The sequence below is a fragment of the Rhipicephalus microplus genome, chromosome 5, assembly GCF_043290135.1.
Source record: "Rhipicephalus microplus isolate Deutch F79 chromosome 5, USDA_Rmic, whole genome shotgun sequence".
Taxonomy (NCBI): Eukaryota; Metazoa; Arthropoda; class Arachnida; order Ixodida; family Ixodidae; genus Rhipicephalus; species Rhipicephalus microplus.
This window is the reverse complement of record NC_134704.1, coordinates 180,248,875-180,262,778: the sequence shown is the minus strand read 5'-3', so window position 1 is coordinate 180,262,778 and position 13,904 is coordinate 180,248,875. Positions and strand designations below refer to the sequence as shown.

Below are 13,904 nucleotides of genomic sequence, written 5' to 3'. Positions count from 1 at the left end.
AAGCGCCACGTTCCATCCTTCTTTCTGATCAGGACGACAGGAGAAGCCAAGGGGCTACACGAGGGCTCGATTATATCTTTTGCAAGCATCTTTTCGACTTGCTGTTGTATGACTGTACACTGAAACGCGGAAACACGGTATGGACGTTGGTGAATGAGACTCGCGTCACTGGTATTGATGGGATGGTTAACAACACTAGTTTAGGATGACTGCCAGTTGGGCCTGTTGGTCAAGTTTCATGATGAAACAAGCGCAAAAATGCACACACTCAGAGAAGACACAGACAAGTGCTTACTAGCAACTGAAAATTTTATTTCAAAGCGAACACTAATAAATACATCACACGCATCTACATCGTTCCTGACTTCCCCTGTCATCATCAACAACGTGATATAACAAAATCCCATAATCTATGACACACAACCGGAAACAAACAGGTGTCAAGAACTAAGAAAGAAAAAAGTAAAACAGAAAAAACAAAAAAACACGTAAAACCGAAAGCAAAAAAGGAATAAGGAAAGGAGGGGACAGTTGCGTCAGTCAAGCGTCAGTTCTACTAACAGATGCGGAATTTGCTTTTTCGGACGTCACATAACCCAGTGTTTTTGCTTTTCTTGCTTTTTCTGTTTTACGTGTTTTTTTGTTTTTTCTGTTTTACTTTTTCTTTTCTTAGTTCTTGACACGTGTTTGTTTCCGGTTGTGTGCCATAGATTATGGGACTGCATATTTTGTTATATCCCGTTGTTGATGATGACAGGGTAAGTCGGGAATGACGTACATGCGTGTGATGTATTTACTAGTGTTTGCTTTGAAATAAAATTTTCAGTTGCTTGTAAGCGCTTGTCTGTGTCCTCTCTGAGTGTGTGTATTTTCGCGCTTGTTTCATCATGAACACTAGTTCGGCTTGAGGACGTGCTGGCGAAATCGAAAATGTCACGATAAGACTCAAGGACGTGACGGAGGGCTTCCGCTTGATCAGGAGTGAGGTCTGATGGTACCATGCGGTCAACGTCGACCCCCAATAAATGTTATAGAGTTCTATCACGGTCTGAGCTGCATCAATCATCCACTCTGAAGGGCTCAACCATATTGTCTTGTAGGGCACTGATCTCGGCCAGCGAGATACCTTGGGGAAGAATTCGGGCAGTGAGGGCAAAATTGACAATAGAAAGGCATGTGCAGCTTCCAACAATTGTCAAAATAGTGTACGGAAAAGCAATGCCATGCGTAAGCATCACGGCATGAATTGGTGCAACAATGTACTCACCGTCAGGTACAGGTGGCGTAGAGGAGAGGTCGATGTGTGTAACACAGTTAGGCGGAAGGCATACGAAATCGATGCAGCAAAAATGGCTCTGGGGTGAGTCGGTCGGATCGGAATGTAGAGGCATCTCAAGGTCAAGACAGCCGGCTGAACAGTCTATAAGGGCAGAGTGAGCGCTTAGAAAGTTTATATCTAGAATTATATGATGAGGACAATTTTCCATAATGGTGAAAAGAACAGCGGTGCTTCTATCGGCAATAGTAAGACGGCCAGAGCACATTGCAATAATGGCGGCAGTTCTCTTGTCGGCGACTCGAACAGATCGGTTCAAGGCGGGTGTAACAACTTTCTTTAGTCGGGGACAAAGAACAGCACTCATGATGAACACATGTGCGCCGGTATCAATCAACGCGCGCACAGGTACATTGTCTAAAGTAACGTTCAACAAATTCCGGGTGGTCGGTAATCTTACACGAGAATTTCTTGCAGAGGTCGTTGTCAATGCAGCTCCACCTCCAGAAGCTGCACTGCCTAGTTTTTAGGTCGGGGGCGCTGCGAATAGATCGGAGAGGCAGAGCAGTGTTGGGGGGGCGAACGAGATTGACGGCGAGCAGGTGACGGTGAGCGGGCGTAGCGAGGTCTCGTCAGAGGTGCGGCAGAATCAGAGAATGTGGTCGACATAGGGGAATCAAATGCTGAGGACGACTGGTGGACAGAAGTAGCCTGGAAGGGAGGCCCATAGTGTGCCGGCGAAGCTCAGTGATTGCGGCAGTGCCAAGCGATATGACCGACGTGTCGGCAGTTGAAGCATATGGGCTTGTCGTCCAGTGTACGCAATTCGGACGAATTGAGTTGTCGAAAGTAGTTGGAACCAAAGTGAGGAGCGGAGGGACGACGATAAGAAGGCTCGGCAGTACAGACTGTTTGAACAGGATGTAGGCCGATGTTCGATAATTCTTGACGAACAACGGCTTGTATCAGTGAGATCGTGATCGGTGAAGAATCAGGCGTTGGGAATAGAGTAACTACTGGTTGGGCTGCCTCGACCTCGCGACGAATGATGCGGGTGAAGTTGTCACATTGGGGAACTTGTTAGAAGGCGTCATCGCATGAGGAAGTAGCCTACGTGTTCGGCAGGCGCATGATGACGTGGGTGACGCGGTGGGCTGTAGCCTGTTCTAGACAGCGGCATTCGGTCAGGATTGTGTTGATGCTCGTTACATTATTAGAAACCAGCAGGTTGAAGGCATCGTCAGCAATTCCTTTGAGAACGTGATTAACTTTCACGTCTTTCGACATGCGCCGGTTGACCTTGTTACAAAGCGCCAAAACGTCAAGAATGTATGAGACGTACGATTCAGTAGACGTCTGGGCGCGAGTGGCGAGAGTCTTCTTAGCAGCGAGCTGACGAACAGATGAATCGCCAAAAAGATCACAGATCTTCGTTTTGAAAAGATACCAGCTTGTGATTTCGGCTTCATTGGTTTCGAACCATGTCTGCGGCGTGCCGTTGAGGTATAACACAACATTGGCGAGCATGAGCCAATGTCAGTGCTACCCAGCGGTGGGTAGCACTGACCCGCTCGTACCGGTGCAGCCAGGAGTCAACGTCGATGGTACCATCAGCGGAGAAAGTGCCAGGATCCCGCAGGGGTGGCAAGGTGACATAAGTTGTCGACTCGGCTGGAGAGGCTGATCGTGGTGACTGTCATCAACAAAGGAGAAAAAATCATTCCTAAATACCACTCTGTCTACACATGCCTGAGTGAAGAAACCCGTCAAAATCTGTGACAAAGCTTCAAATGAAGCATGGATGTTCTTAGCTGTGTGTACTTCCTTGTGCCTATCTCAATAAGTTTATTTCCCAAATGTTTAGAATATGTCGCACTGAAATAGATATCAAACACTGTATCAATAACATATAAATTATTGCAGACCAGTTTGGCTTACTATACACTCAACGTAATACAAAAGGACTATTACTTTTGCAGAAGAAAGCTGTCTAATACACTGCCAACACTGGTAACATATCACTGACTTTGACACATTTCTGCAAGCACAGTGTAATTAAAATGATTTTCATATCCTGCATTCATTTTACTCAAGTTCTACATTTAAATCATTTAATCAGTCAACAGCTGTCCTGCAATGCAATAGCCATGTCATGAACACTCGTAATGCAGAAGACTGGCTTATTTCCATTTTGGCACTCACTAAACCAGTTACTAAAATATAACCACCCGTTTATTCTAAACAAACATAAACATTTACTGAACCATGCACTTGGTACTTTACATTGAATATTTTTGAATACCTGAGGCTTACGCATGTCATTGATTTCATAAATTTGCACTCTATTTTTCTCTGTATATACCTGTGTGTGGTAAACTACCATACTTTTCTTTCATTAGATCATGTTGATCCTACTGTTTCATGTAACTACTGCCAGCATTGTGGGTGTAATTTACTTTGACACCACATTTTTTTGTTTGCTTGTTGTATTAACATTTCTTTTTCGTAAATAAATTTGAGTATTTTTTTAGTATTGCTTGTTGTTGAACAGCATTTGTAAAAAAAAAAAATAATAATTTCCCTATCAAGCTGATATGGGTTTACTCAGATGCTTTGTTTATGCACATAATTTTTTCTGCTGGCTCATCCATGAGCTAAAACTCTTTTCAGCTGCAACTTGCTGTCATGTAATTAGTTGCCTGGGCCACAGCCAAGATGTTTAATTAAGCTTTAGGCCTAAGAGATGATAAAGAATGTAATAAATGCAAGAAATACTGAGAAATGTGTTCTCACTGTTTTCACATCAGCAAACCTGCAATGACATTCCATCACGGTAAGTAATCAAGTGTTTTCAGGGGGTCCGAAATTTGCAGTGGACTTACCTCAGTTATGTGACCAGTTGCCTTAACGAAACGTTCGAACTCTGCGTTGCTGGTCTCGTGTACATCAATGTAGAAGTCATTGACGCCAACTGGCCTTGCTGGGTTCTCGCCATCAGCCACAAAAACAGGCTTGTCCGTTCCCATCTCAAACTGGCCACCACGCACAAGCACCATCTGGTCTGTCCTTGGGTGCTCTGTGCCACCTAAACAAACATGGGTGTCATATTCATGCCCGTTGTGTCACTGATCGTCACAAGTGTCACTGATGTCACCCATTAGATTACTAGGCACCAAAACTTCGCCATCAAAACATTTTACACACCCAATTTCATAAATACAGGCACATTTTCATAGAAACAGTTTGAAATTCAAATGTGAACAATTTAAAAGAAAAACCCATTATTTGACAAGGTTTAGGAAACAAACTCGATTGCACAATAACGCTGCTAGAGTGTTGGCAGGATTCTGCATCTGCAATGCAGCACAATTACTCCAACATTTTTCGTTTAGTGGTGGCTCATACGCAGTAGATCCAGAGAACTATGCAACAATTGGTTGAACAATTCAGAACAGTACACAAGTGCAAATTTGAGCTCAAAGTGTTTCTAAGTAAGGCATATTGTTGGGCTAGTTGGTTATTCAACGTTGAAAAAGGTATAACTGTGTAATGAAGACAGGACAAATGTAGGAACACACACACACAGAACAAAACAAGTGATTTTATTTATGGCAAGCAGGTAAATTTAGAAGGTAAAAAAACACAGTGCACAAAGAGCAGTCGCAATGACACAATAAAAAAACAGGTCTGCATGCGCATCATGTGCGTGGGAGTGACCTGATGTTTCCTTCCAAGAATTCTATTTTGTCCCTCGATAGTGGTATCAAAATAGAATTGACACAGCTATCTCCCTTTTTTGCCATGAAAAATGCCTCAATGACTTCCCTTTTAGTTCTTAACTTAGCCGTTGATAAAAACTTTGTCGTTTCCAGATGAGGCAAACAGCTCTATCGCACCTCCCTAAATGCAGAGCTTGATCGCTGCCTCTGCCGATGCGCGAAGATCCTTTGTGCTCCTGGACAGGCTCATTGAAACATCTGCCTGCTTGGCCTATGCAAAACTTACCACACGAAAGGGGTATTTCGTAGATTACGTCGCAATCGCAAGCGGTAAGTTTCATCTTAAGGTTCTTTTTTTAGCAATCTCCATTCTTTCTTGTCAGAAGTAGCAGACCTTTTTCAGTTTGCAAGGTGCAGAAAGACACGCGTATTACATACCACTGTGTGCTCTTTTTTTAAAAAGAACCCTGACAGCGAAAGCTTTGTTTGCTACTTTTTTACAGTAATTTGTAGCTTAGCATCTGGTAATGCCACAATTGAGTTATAAATCCAATGCATCTTATGATAAATGCTAGCATTGTTAATTCAAAATGATTTTGGATCAGTTTAAAACATCCGTCTAAATATAGTGCTCCACAGCGGGCCAGCGCCCGAGACTACGTGCGCTCAAGCTTCAGTGATGCTGAACGCATTGCTTTCAAATAGGGGGACCCACAGGTGGTAAAGCTTGAAATGATGTGGGTGCTTTAAGTCTGTCCCCCTCTAAACAAGGAAAATGATTACCGGTACGAGCAGACAATACCACCTTGAGAGCACCCCAACAACAGAGCAAGAGGGGTAACGAAAAATAGTTCTCATTTGGTACCAGTCTCTGTTTTGTGTGCATCCCAAAAATGTTCTCCCATGCCGACAATACTCGCTTGACTTCTTACAAGGCGGCCTTTGTCTATGTCAAACCACAGAAAATATCAATTGGAGCTGAATCTTCAGATGAGCACTCACCCCTGCATAAACCAATTCAAGCTATCTTATAGGCAATGCTTGTCACTAATAATCTGTCAGAGGTGCGCCCGCATGCAGGACTCTCAAATAGCACATGCATCTCAAGTTTGCAAATTTGGTGTCAGGGGTCCTTTAGGTTGAGGGACAAACAGTGCAAATAAGGCTTGACAAAAGGTGCCTTTCGGTCCAAAAGTTTTTTGAGAATTTTATCTTTTGAAGCAGGCTTTCATATGTGCTGCAAATCATGTTGTGGACAGCCAGCATAGAGCAGACGTTCAACCTGTTTAGTTAAGCTTGACGAAGCTGTGTGGGCACATGACTTTTGTAAAACAGAAAGGCAGGCTGACATGATGATAGTACCAGGCTCGACCAGCTTTGAATAAGCACTCTTGCAAAGCAGTAAGCTTTTGTTTAACCTTGGATTATATGTCCAACAGACGCGGCCATCAGTGAACTGTAGATTAATTTGTAAGAACTGACTATGGTTGTCATTTGTCAATTCATGTCTGAAAGTCATACCTTTCGCCTCAGAAGAGAAGGTGCTCAAAATGTCAGAGACAACACTGTCAAGGTCATTGCTAAAAGAATCATCTAAGATCTCCAAGAAGTCATCAACCTTACAATAAATATGTAAAACTGGATGCTTAGAAAGTTCACTCTCCAAAGGCTATTAAAGAAGGCCAGAAAAATGTCATATAACACAGGAACCACCTAGGAGCCAATGCAACCACCCTGTTTTTGAACAAAATAGTGTTCATAATGAGGAGTACCCATAGAGCTTCAGTAAAATAGTAGCAGTTCTAAAAAATAAGCACGATATTCTAAATTATATATCGCTAAACTGTTCAACCCTTTCTCTCATGACTTTCAACAATTCATCGCATGGTATAAAGATTCGATAGCAAGAGCTGTTTGCCTCATCTGAAAAATACAAAAATACAAAGTTTTTATCGAAGCCTAGGTCAAGAACGAAAAGGGAAGATATTGAGGCATTTTTTATGACAAAAAGAGCAGATAGCTCTGTCAACTCTCTTTCGATACCGCTATCGAAGCATGAAATAGAATACTTGGAGGGACACATCAGATCACTCCCACGCACACGATGCGCACACACACCTGCTAGCTTTCTTTACTGTGTCATTGCAACTGCTCTTTGCTCACTGTCTTTTGTTACCTTTTAAATTCATCTGCTTTCCATAAATAAAGTCACTTGCAAGTCTTGTACCAGTGTGTTTATGTTCCTTTATTTGTTCTGTCTTCATCACACAGGTAAAACTTTCCAAAAATCCATGCCACTTCAACTACTTGTTGAAGTGCACTACTGTGACACGAAAAGTGTAAAGATGCACATAGGCATAAAATATATCCAGCATAAATAGTGCTGCAGTTCTAACTCAACAATGATTCCAGTGGCCTAAAGAATATGGCCCGAGATATCTCTTCATTCCAGAGAAAATCTCGGCCCATACCAAAGCTTGACATAACACCAGCTCATTGCTTTTAGGAAAAATACTCAGACAGACAAGTGGTGACTATAGAGACATTTATTGAAGCAAATTACGCAGTATTAGAAACAGTACTAATGGTCTTACGACAAAACAAGAAGGCTCAATATTAAACTAAAGAACAAACGAGACAGTTGTCTCTAATTCGGCCTCTACTCATCACATACTTTATTTCCCACTCTGTTAACCCCCGCCACTTCTTGGAGCCAGGCCGTTAGAATGCAGAGTTCCTCAGCCTTTATTTGCATAATGTCATGAGACTTCAAAAGTGCTGGGATCTTTTAATTAGGCAAGATGTAGCTAGCTCTCAAAAAGTGTGTCTGTTGGTGCTGGCTCTTTAGCAAAGAAGCACGTGATTTTTTTCTTTTTTTGGGGGGGGGGGGGCAAGAGCCGCTCTTGCTCTCAACCCATTACATGCAGGTATGTGGCATTACCTCGCCTTCTTAAACAAAAAAAGCAAAACAGACAAAAACAAAAACACATAGCACAACCCCGATGCTATAACATAGGTGCGTGAAGAGATAAAAACAGAAATAGAAAACCCGGATAAAAACAAAGTGAGAAACAGAGAAGATGACAATGAGAAAGAAGTTAACGAACCAACAAGCAAGTTCACCAAATAAATAAAAAACACAGAGACTGGAGAATGATGAAAAATAAATTACGAGCGCACAATGAACAGTTTCTTGCACACAACATAAACTACGTCCGGGTTCGGTCATGTCTTGGTCCATGCCTGAGGTTTTTAGTCTGGGACCACTTCGTAGTTCACATCACTGACACGGCGTAACACTTTGCATGGGCCAAAATGCCGGCTAAGTAGCTCTTCACTGAGGCCTCAGCAGCGAACAAGCGTCTACACCCAAACTTGGTCTCCAGGGTTGTACACCACTTCCCTGTGGCGGTTATTATTGGGTCGTGCATCTGCCTGCTGTTGCTAGCCGATGTGCAGTCATGCGAGCTGTCTAGCTTTCTCGGCACGCTCTGTGAATTCCTTGACATCGTCGCCAACTCGTTATCGTATTGACACAGTAGCATGGAGTCGAGCGTGGTCCGCACTTCATGGCGGTATTATACGCAAAGGTCACGTAAGGCACGATCCTGTCCCATGTTTTGTGCTGTACGTACAATGCGATCATGTCTGCGAGTGTCTTATTCAGCTGCTCGATAAGCCCGTTGGTTTGTGAATGGTATGCAGTTGCCTTTCAATGCCTGGTGTTGCATAGTTAAAAAACTTCATCGATAAGCTGTGCCATGAATGCTGTGCCTCTGTTCGCTATTATGCTAGAAGGTGCACCGTGATGCAACACGACTTGGCACATGAAAAATTACGCTATCTCAGAGGCTGTGGCTTGTGGGATTACCTGTGTCTCCGCGTGGCATGTTAAATATTTGGTCGCTATGATCACCCATTTGTTGCTGTCAGCAGACAGAGAAAATGGTCTGAGAACGACCATGCCGACTTGGCTGAATGGCGCTTCAATTGGCTGAAATAAGTCAGCCGGCTTAAGAGATGGTTGCTTTTGGCACTAGTATTCCTGACAGCCTTTGACATCCTGTTTGATGCTTACCAAAAGTCCGGGCCAATAGTACTTCTCGCTCAGTCTGGCAAGTGTTTGTGAGTAGCCTAGGTAGCCAGACGTGGGTTTGCCACGGCAAGCAAAAACAACGTCGTCTCGCATGTCCCGAGGAACCACCAGGAAGTAAGCACAGTCGTTCGAATGGGTATTCTTTTTGTATAGCATGCTGTCTCGCAGGCAAAACGCTGTCAATGAGCAGGACAGATGGCGTGGTATGGTTGTGTCGTGGCCCTCTAAATGATCGATGATTGGTCTGATTTCTTGATCGTGACGCTGTCGTTTGCTCGAGTTCAATGAGCTAATGGCTCCCAGTCCTCTGCTCCCTGACTGATGAAACGATGGGGTGCGCGCGACAGTGTGTCAGCACCTTCATGCTTATGGCCACACTTATAAATGATGATGATGTCAAATTCCTGCAGTCGCAAGCTCCCCCGTGCTAGTCGCCCCAGAAGGTCTTGCATGTTTGCCAACCAACAGAGGGCAAGGTGATCAGTCACTATGTTGAAGGCAAGACCATAGAGGTACCGCCAAAACTTGAAGATTGCCCGCACTACTGCGAGGCACTCTTTCTCCGTAGTGGAATAATTCACCTTCACACGAAATAGGGAGTGGCTGGCATAGGCTACGACTTTTTCGATGCAATCTTGATGCTGAATGAGCACTGCCCCGAGACCAATCTTATTCGCATCAATGAACGCACCTCTGTGTCAGTATCATCGTCGCAATGAACAAGAACAAGCGCTGATCACATGAACTGTCACAGTTCCGCAAACACTGCTTGTTGCTCGTTTTCTCACACGAATGGTGCGTCATCCCTTGTAAGGCAAGTCAGGGGTTTCGCTATCTGTGAAAAGCCGTGAATGGACCTAGGATTGTAGGCACACAAACCAAGAAAGCATTGAATGGCCTTCTTATTGACGGAAGCTAGTTCTTCGGCAACAGCATTAAGTGTGTCTGGATCAGGTGAGACCCCTTCGGCGCTAGCTAGATGTCCAAGAAGTTTGAGTTTCTCATAACTGAAGTGGCATTTCTGCAGCTTCAGTGTAAGGTTTACCGATCAGATAGCCTCTAGCACAAGTGACGAAGATGCTGCTCGAACGTGGCAGAAAAAACCATCACATCATCAAGGTAGACAAGTCTGACAAGACAAGACAAATCACAGGACTGAAGTGGCCTCACAGGCCACATCAGCCCTGTGAGGACAGTGTCCACCACTTCCTGGAAGGTTGCTGGCACTGAACACAAGCCAAAAGAAAGCACTCGAAATCGGTAGAGGCCATTTGGAGTCATAAGGCTGTTTTCTTGCAGTCTCGCTTATCTATTTCAATTAGTCAGTACCCACTATTCAGATCTGTAGAATAGAAATATTGGGCATGACGAGGTCTATCCCATGAATCGTTGATATGCGGCAGCAGGTACATGTCCTTCTTGATCACATTGTTAAGCTTCCGGTAGCCGACGCAGAAGTGTATTGTGCCATTTTTTTTTCTTTTGGCAAGGACGACCAGCGACAACCACGGACTGTTGATAGGTTCGATGACACCATCATCAAGCATCTCTCCAACTTGCGTACGAATCGCTCCAACTTGTGTACGAATCGCTTCGTGTTTTTTTGTCGACAAGCGGTAAGGACGCTGATTGATCGGGTGTACGTCACCGTACGTAATCATCTTGAGCTGAGTGATGAATGTCTAGCGCACCTTTGAGGAACTTGCGAGGCAGAACCAGAATTTGAACAAGAACATGCGCAGTGCAGTCTGGTTCAGTATCAGTCGACAGCACAGGATTGATGTCGATATGACCGAGTGCCGTGTCTGTGGCGTCGACGGTCTCCGACATGAAACAGTTGCTAACCTCTTCTATTTCATTGGCAAAAGCAATTTAAGTGCCGTGAAAAAGGTGTCGATGCTCGTTGCTAAAGTTCCTAACAAGCAACTGCAATCAGCCACCACGAAGCTGTATGATACTTCTGGCTACACAAATGTCTTGTTTCATCAGGTACTCCAAGTTTGTTTTGGCCACCGCTTAACCATTGCCCAAATTGCAGCATGTGACGTAGACCATGATGCTTGCTTGACGAGAAAGCATGACGCTGTTTGCAGAAACACAAAGTACATCGAGACACCGTTCGTCGTCCTGTACATCAATTGACCGGTCGCCTGAAAACATGACAGGACGCTCTTGCAGGTCAATAATAGCGCCATACTCTTGCAGAAAGTACTCTCCAAGAATAACATCACGGGAGAGCACTCGCGTAGGACAAGGCAGCTAGCGACGAACGTATATCTTTGGGTCTGAACTCTAGTAGCGCAGGCGCCCAGCGGAGTAACAACATGGCCGCCAGCTGTTCGAATCTGCGAGTTGTGCTATGACGTGATTAGTTTTAGCTGCGAGGCCAGTTTCCCACTCAATATTGAGTAGTTGGCGCCAAGTTCCACTAATGCGTCAACCGCATCACCTTCAATAATCACTAGTATAAGTGAAAGCTGGTCGTATTGTGCCCCATCGTTACACCTCTGAGTCGGTCGGAGGTCTTCGGCACTTCGATGTTCAGCAACCCAGCCCCCAGAAGTCGCTCCAGTTAGTTTTCCCAGCAGGAACTGGGAGACCGTGCTATAGAATGCTACTGAGGCAGCGATGAAGGACGCTGGGCGAGGTAGTTTTCGATGCTGCAGGGTCGTTGGCCATACTGGGGTGGTGGTGAGTACGCAGAGAAGCCACGAAGCCCGAGCCAGTGGTATGGGAACTGGTGGTACAAGTGATCCTCTTCACTGCAGTGAAACCACAGAAACCGGCGGTTGGGTGTACACCAAATATCTGACTTCCGCGAGGACGTGCGCCTATCATCTATGTAATGATCTGGCTGCTCCGAATGATGGATGACTGAAGGCACACGGTCAAAGGGTGGTGACGTATACCTATTGTCGTAGTACTCTATTGGCTGCGTCAACTGGAGCGACACGGTGGGAGAAGTGCAAACGAACAGTGGCGGAGAGCCCGCAGGACGCTTTAAAGCTTTCACATAGGTGGTGGTTTCACGGAGGTATTCAGTTGGGGCTGGCCCAAAGCTGTAAGGAGGTGAGGGGCCCCGTAGTGCCTGGTGCAGCTCCTTTCTGATAACTGCTGTGATTGAGCCATATGTGGTATGAGGCGTCATGCTGGCCTTCTGCAACTCTTCGCACAACAGGGAGTGAATGAGTTCTCATATGCTGTCGTTTGTTCCAGTTGTAGTGAAAATGTCCACAGCGCACATTCCATTCACTTGTTTTCCATACATGGTGAAACGTTGCTCCAGCATCTTTCCCATGGTCACAGCCTCGATTAGGAACTCCACGACAGTCTTAGGAAGGCTCTGCATGTGGCCGGCAAAGGACTGCTCTTTAACCCAAAGCATCAGATGGCGCAACTTCTTATCCTCCGCCATTCTTGCGTCAACTGGTCAGAAGAGGCGTATCATATCATTGACGTAAGTGGTAACCGCATTATTTGGCAACTGGACCTGGGCCTGAATTTCTCGTTCTTGGCAATCGCCACTCGTGGATGTCTATAGAAGCCTACAACGGAACTCATGCCACGACATCAGTTGCACTTCGCGATTCTAGTACTAGGTACGTGCTCCATTCTCCAGGTAGAAGAAGACACATCCCAGTTTTGCTGCGTCATCTCATTGATATAAGGTGGCTACGCACTCGAAACGCACCTTCAGTCTTTGACGTCTTCGCGCTCCGTGCCATGGAATGCCGTAGGTACCCGGCTTCTCCAACGTATACCTGTTCGGCATCGCTTTTTTTGTGTTGGTTGAAGCTGTTTGAAACGAAGCACTCGTCATACCTATCGAAGTTGTGGGCATAGTCGTATCAGCCGGGGTAGCAAGGAAGGCACTAGACCCCCCCCCCCCCCCCACCACCACCACCACTAAGAAAAAGTGGGGGGGGCTGAGCCCCCCTACTTTCTGCAGTGCACCATGGTCACACTTGACTGCACGCTGCGGAAACTAACAAGTAAGGCGAAGTTTTCTGTCACAATAGTAATCACTCAATTTTCTTCTTACGGAAGAATGACAATGTTACGAGCAAATGTAACAACAGAGCGAAATTTCGCCAACATTTCCGCTGTGATAATTTTTCTTGTAGGCTCTTTGCGGTGTGGGTCGCCTATGCAACGCTTTCGTGTCTGCTCCTGTAGTATTGCCGAGCAGGCAAGCGCTGAACAGGGGCCCTATAATATTACATCACTTGTTCATGCTTTTATTCTGCTGTGACTTCTTGATGCAGTTACGAATGGGAATGAGCAAACTGTTTATAGACCGGTCAAAGCATTTACTGCTTCCGGAAAATAATTCTTTCCGAAAAGGTTATACCATCGCCGCTGCTCTGTCGAAGCTGTTGTGATCCGATGATTGCGACGAATCGTTACTGATATTCAAGTTTTTCCGTACTGAAATACCAAAAAATTATTTCTGCTTTAGTCTATGATACACCTTATCAGCCTTGCTTATGGTAACTTGGAGTCATAGCGGCCGCTTGCAAAGTGGCCACGAATAAAGCAGTGGACTCAAGCTCAGTAGGAAGCTCAGCTTTTAAGCTTGCCCACAACTTGACCCACCGGACCAGGCAGAAGGTTAAGTACCGTGGTTTTTGCACTATGGAGGCTTAGTTAGGAATCAGGCTAGTTAGTTTTCACTCAACTTGCATTGTCCTTTACAGCTCAAAATACATCTCGGAGAGCAAATAAGCACACACATGCAGCGCTGCTTATTACTCTCTATTCCCCTGTCTCTCAGCAAGTATGAGCTCACAGAGATAAGTACGCTCGCAAACTA

At 45.0% G+C, this 13,904-nt stretch overlaps 1 protein-coding gene across 2 annotated transcripts in view; it reads right to left on the bottom strand.

Moving 5' to 3' along the window:
* LOC119174080 (formylglycine-generating enzyme) overlaps window positions 1–13,904 on the bottom strand; it is a 184,317-nt gene that overhangs the window by 147,293 nt on the left and 23,120 nt on the right. For both annotated transcript variants that reach the window (XM_037424873.2, XM_075896248.1), the window contains exon 2: window positions 4,159–4,361. In XM_037424873.2, coding sequence (XP_037280770.1) covers window positions 4,159–4,361 — 203 coding nt within the window. The remainder of the gene's footprint in view (window positions 1–4,158; window positions 4,362–13,904) is intronic.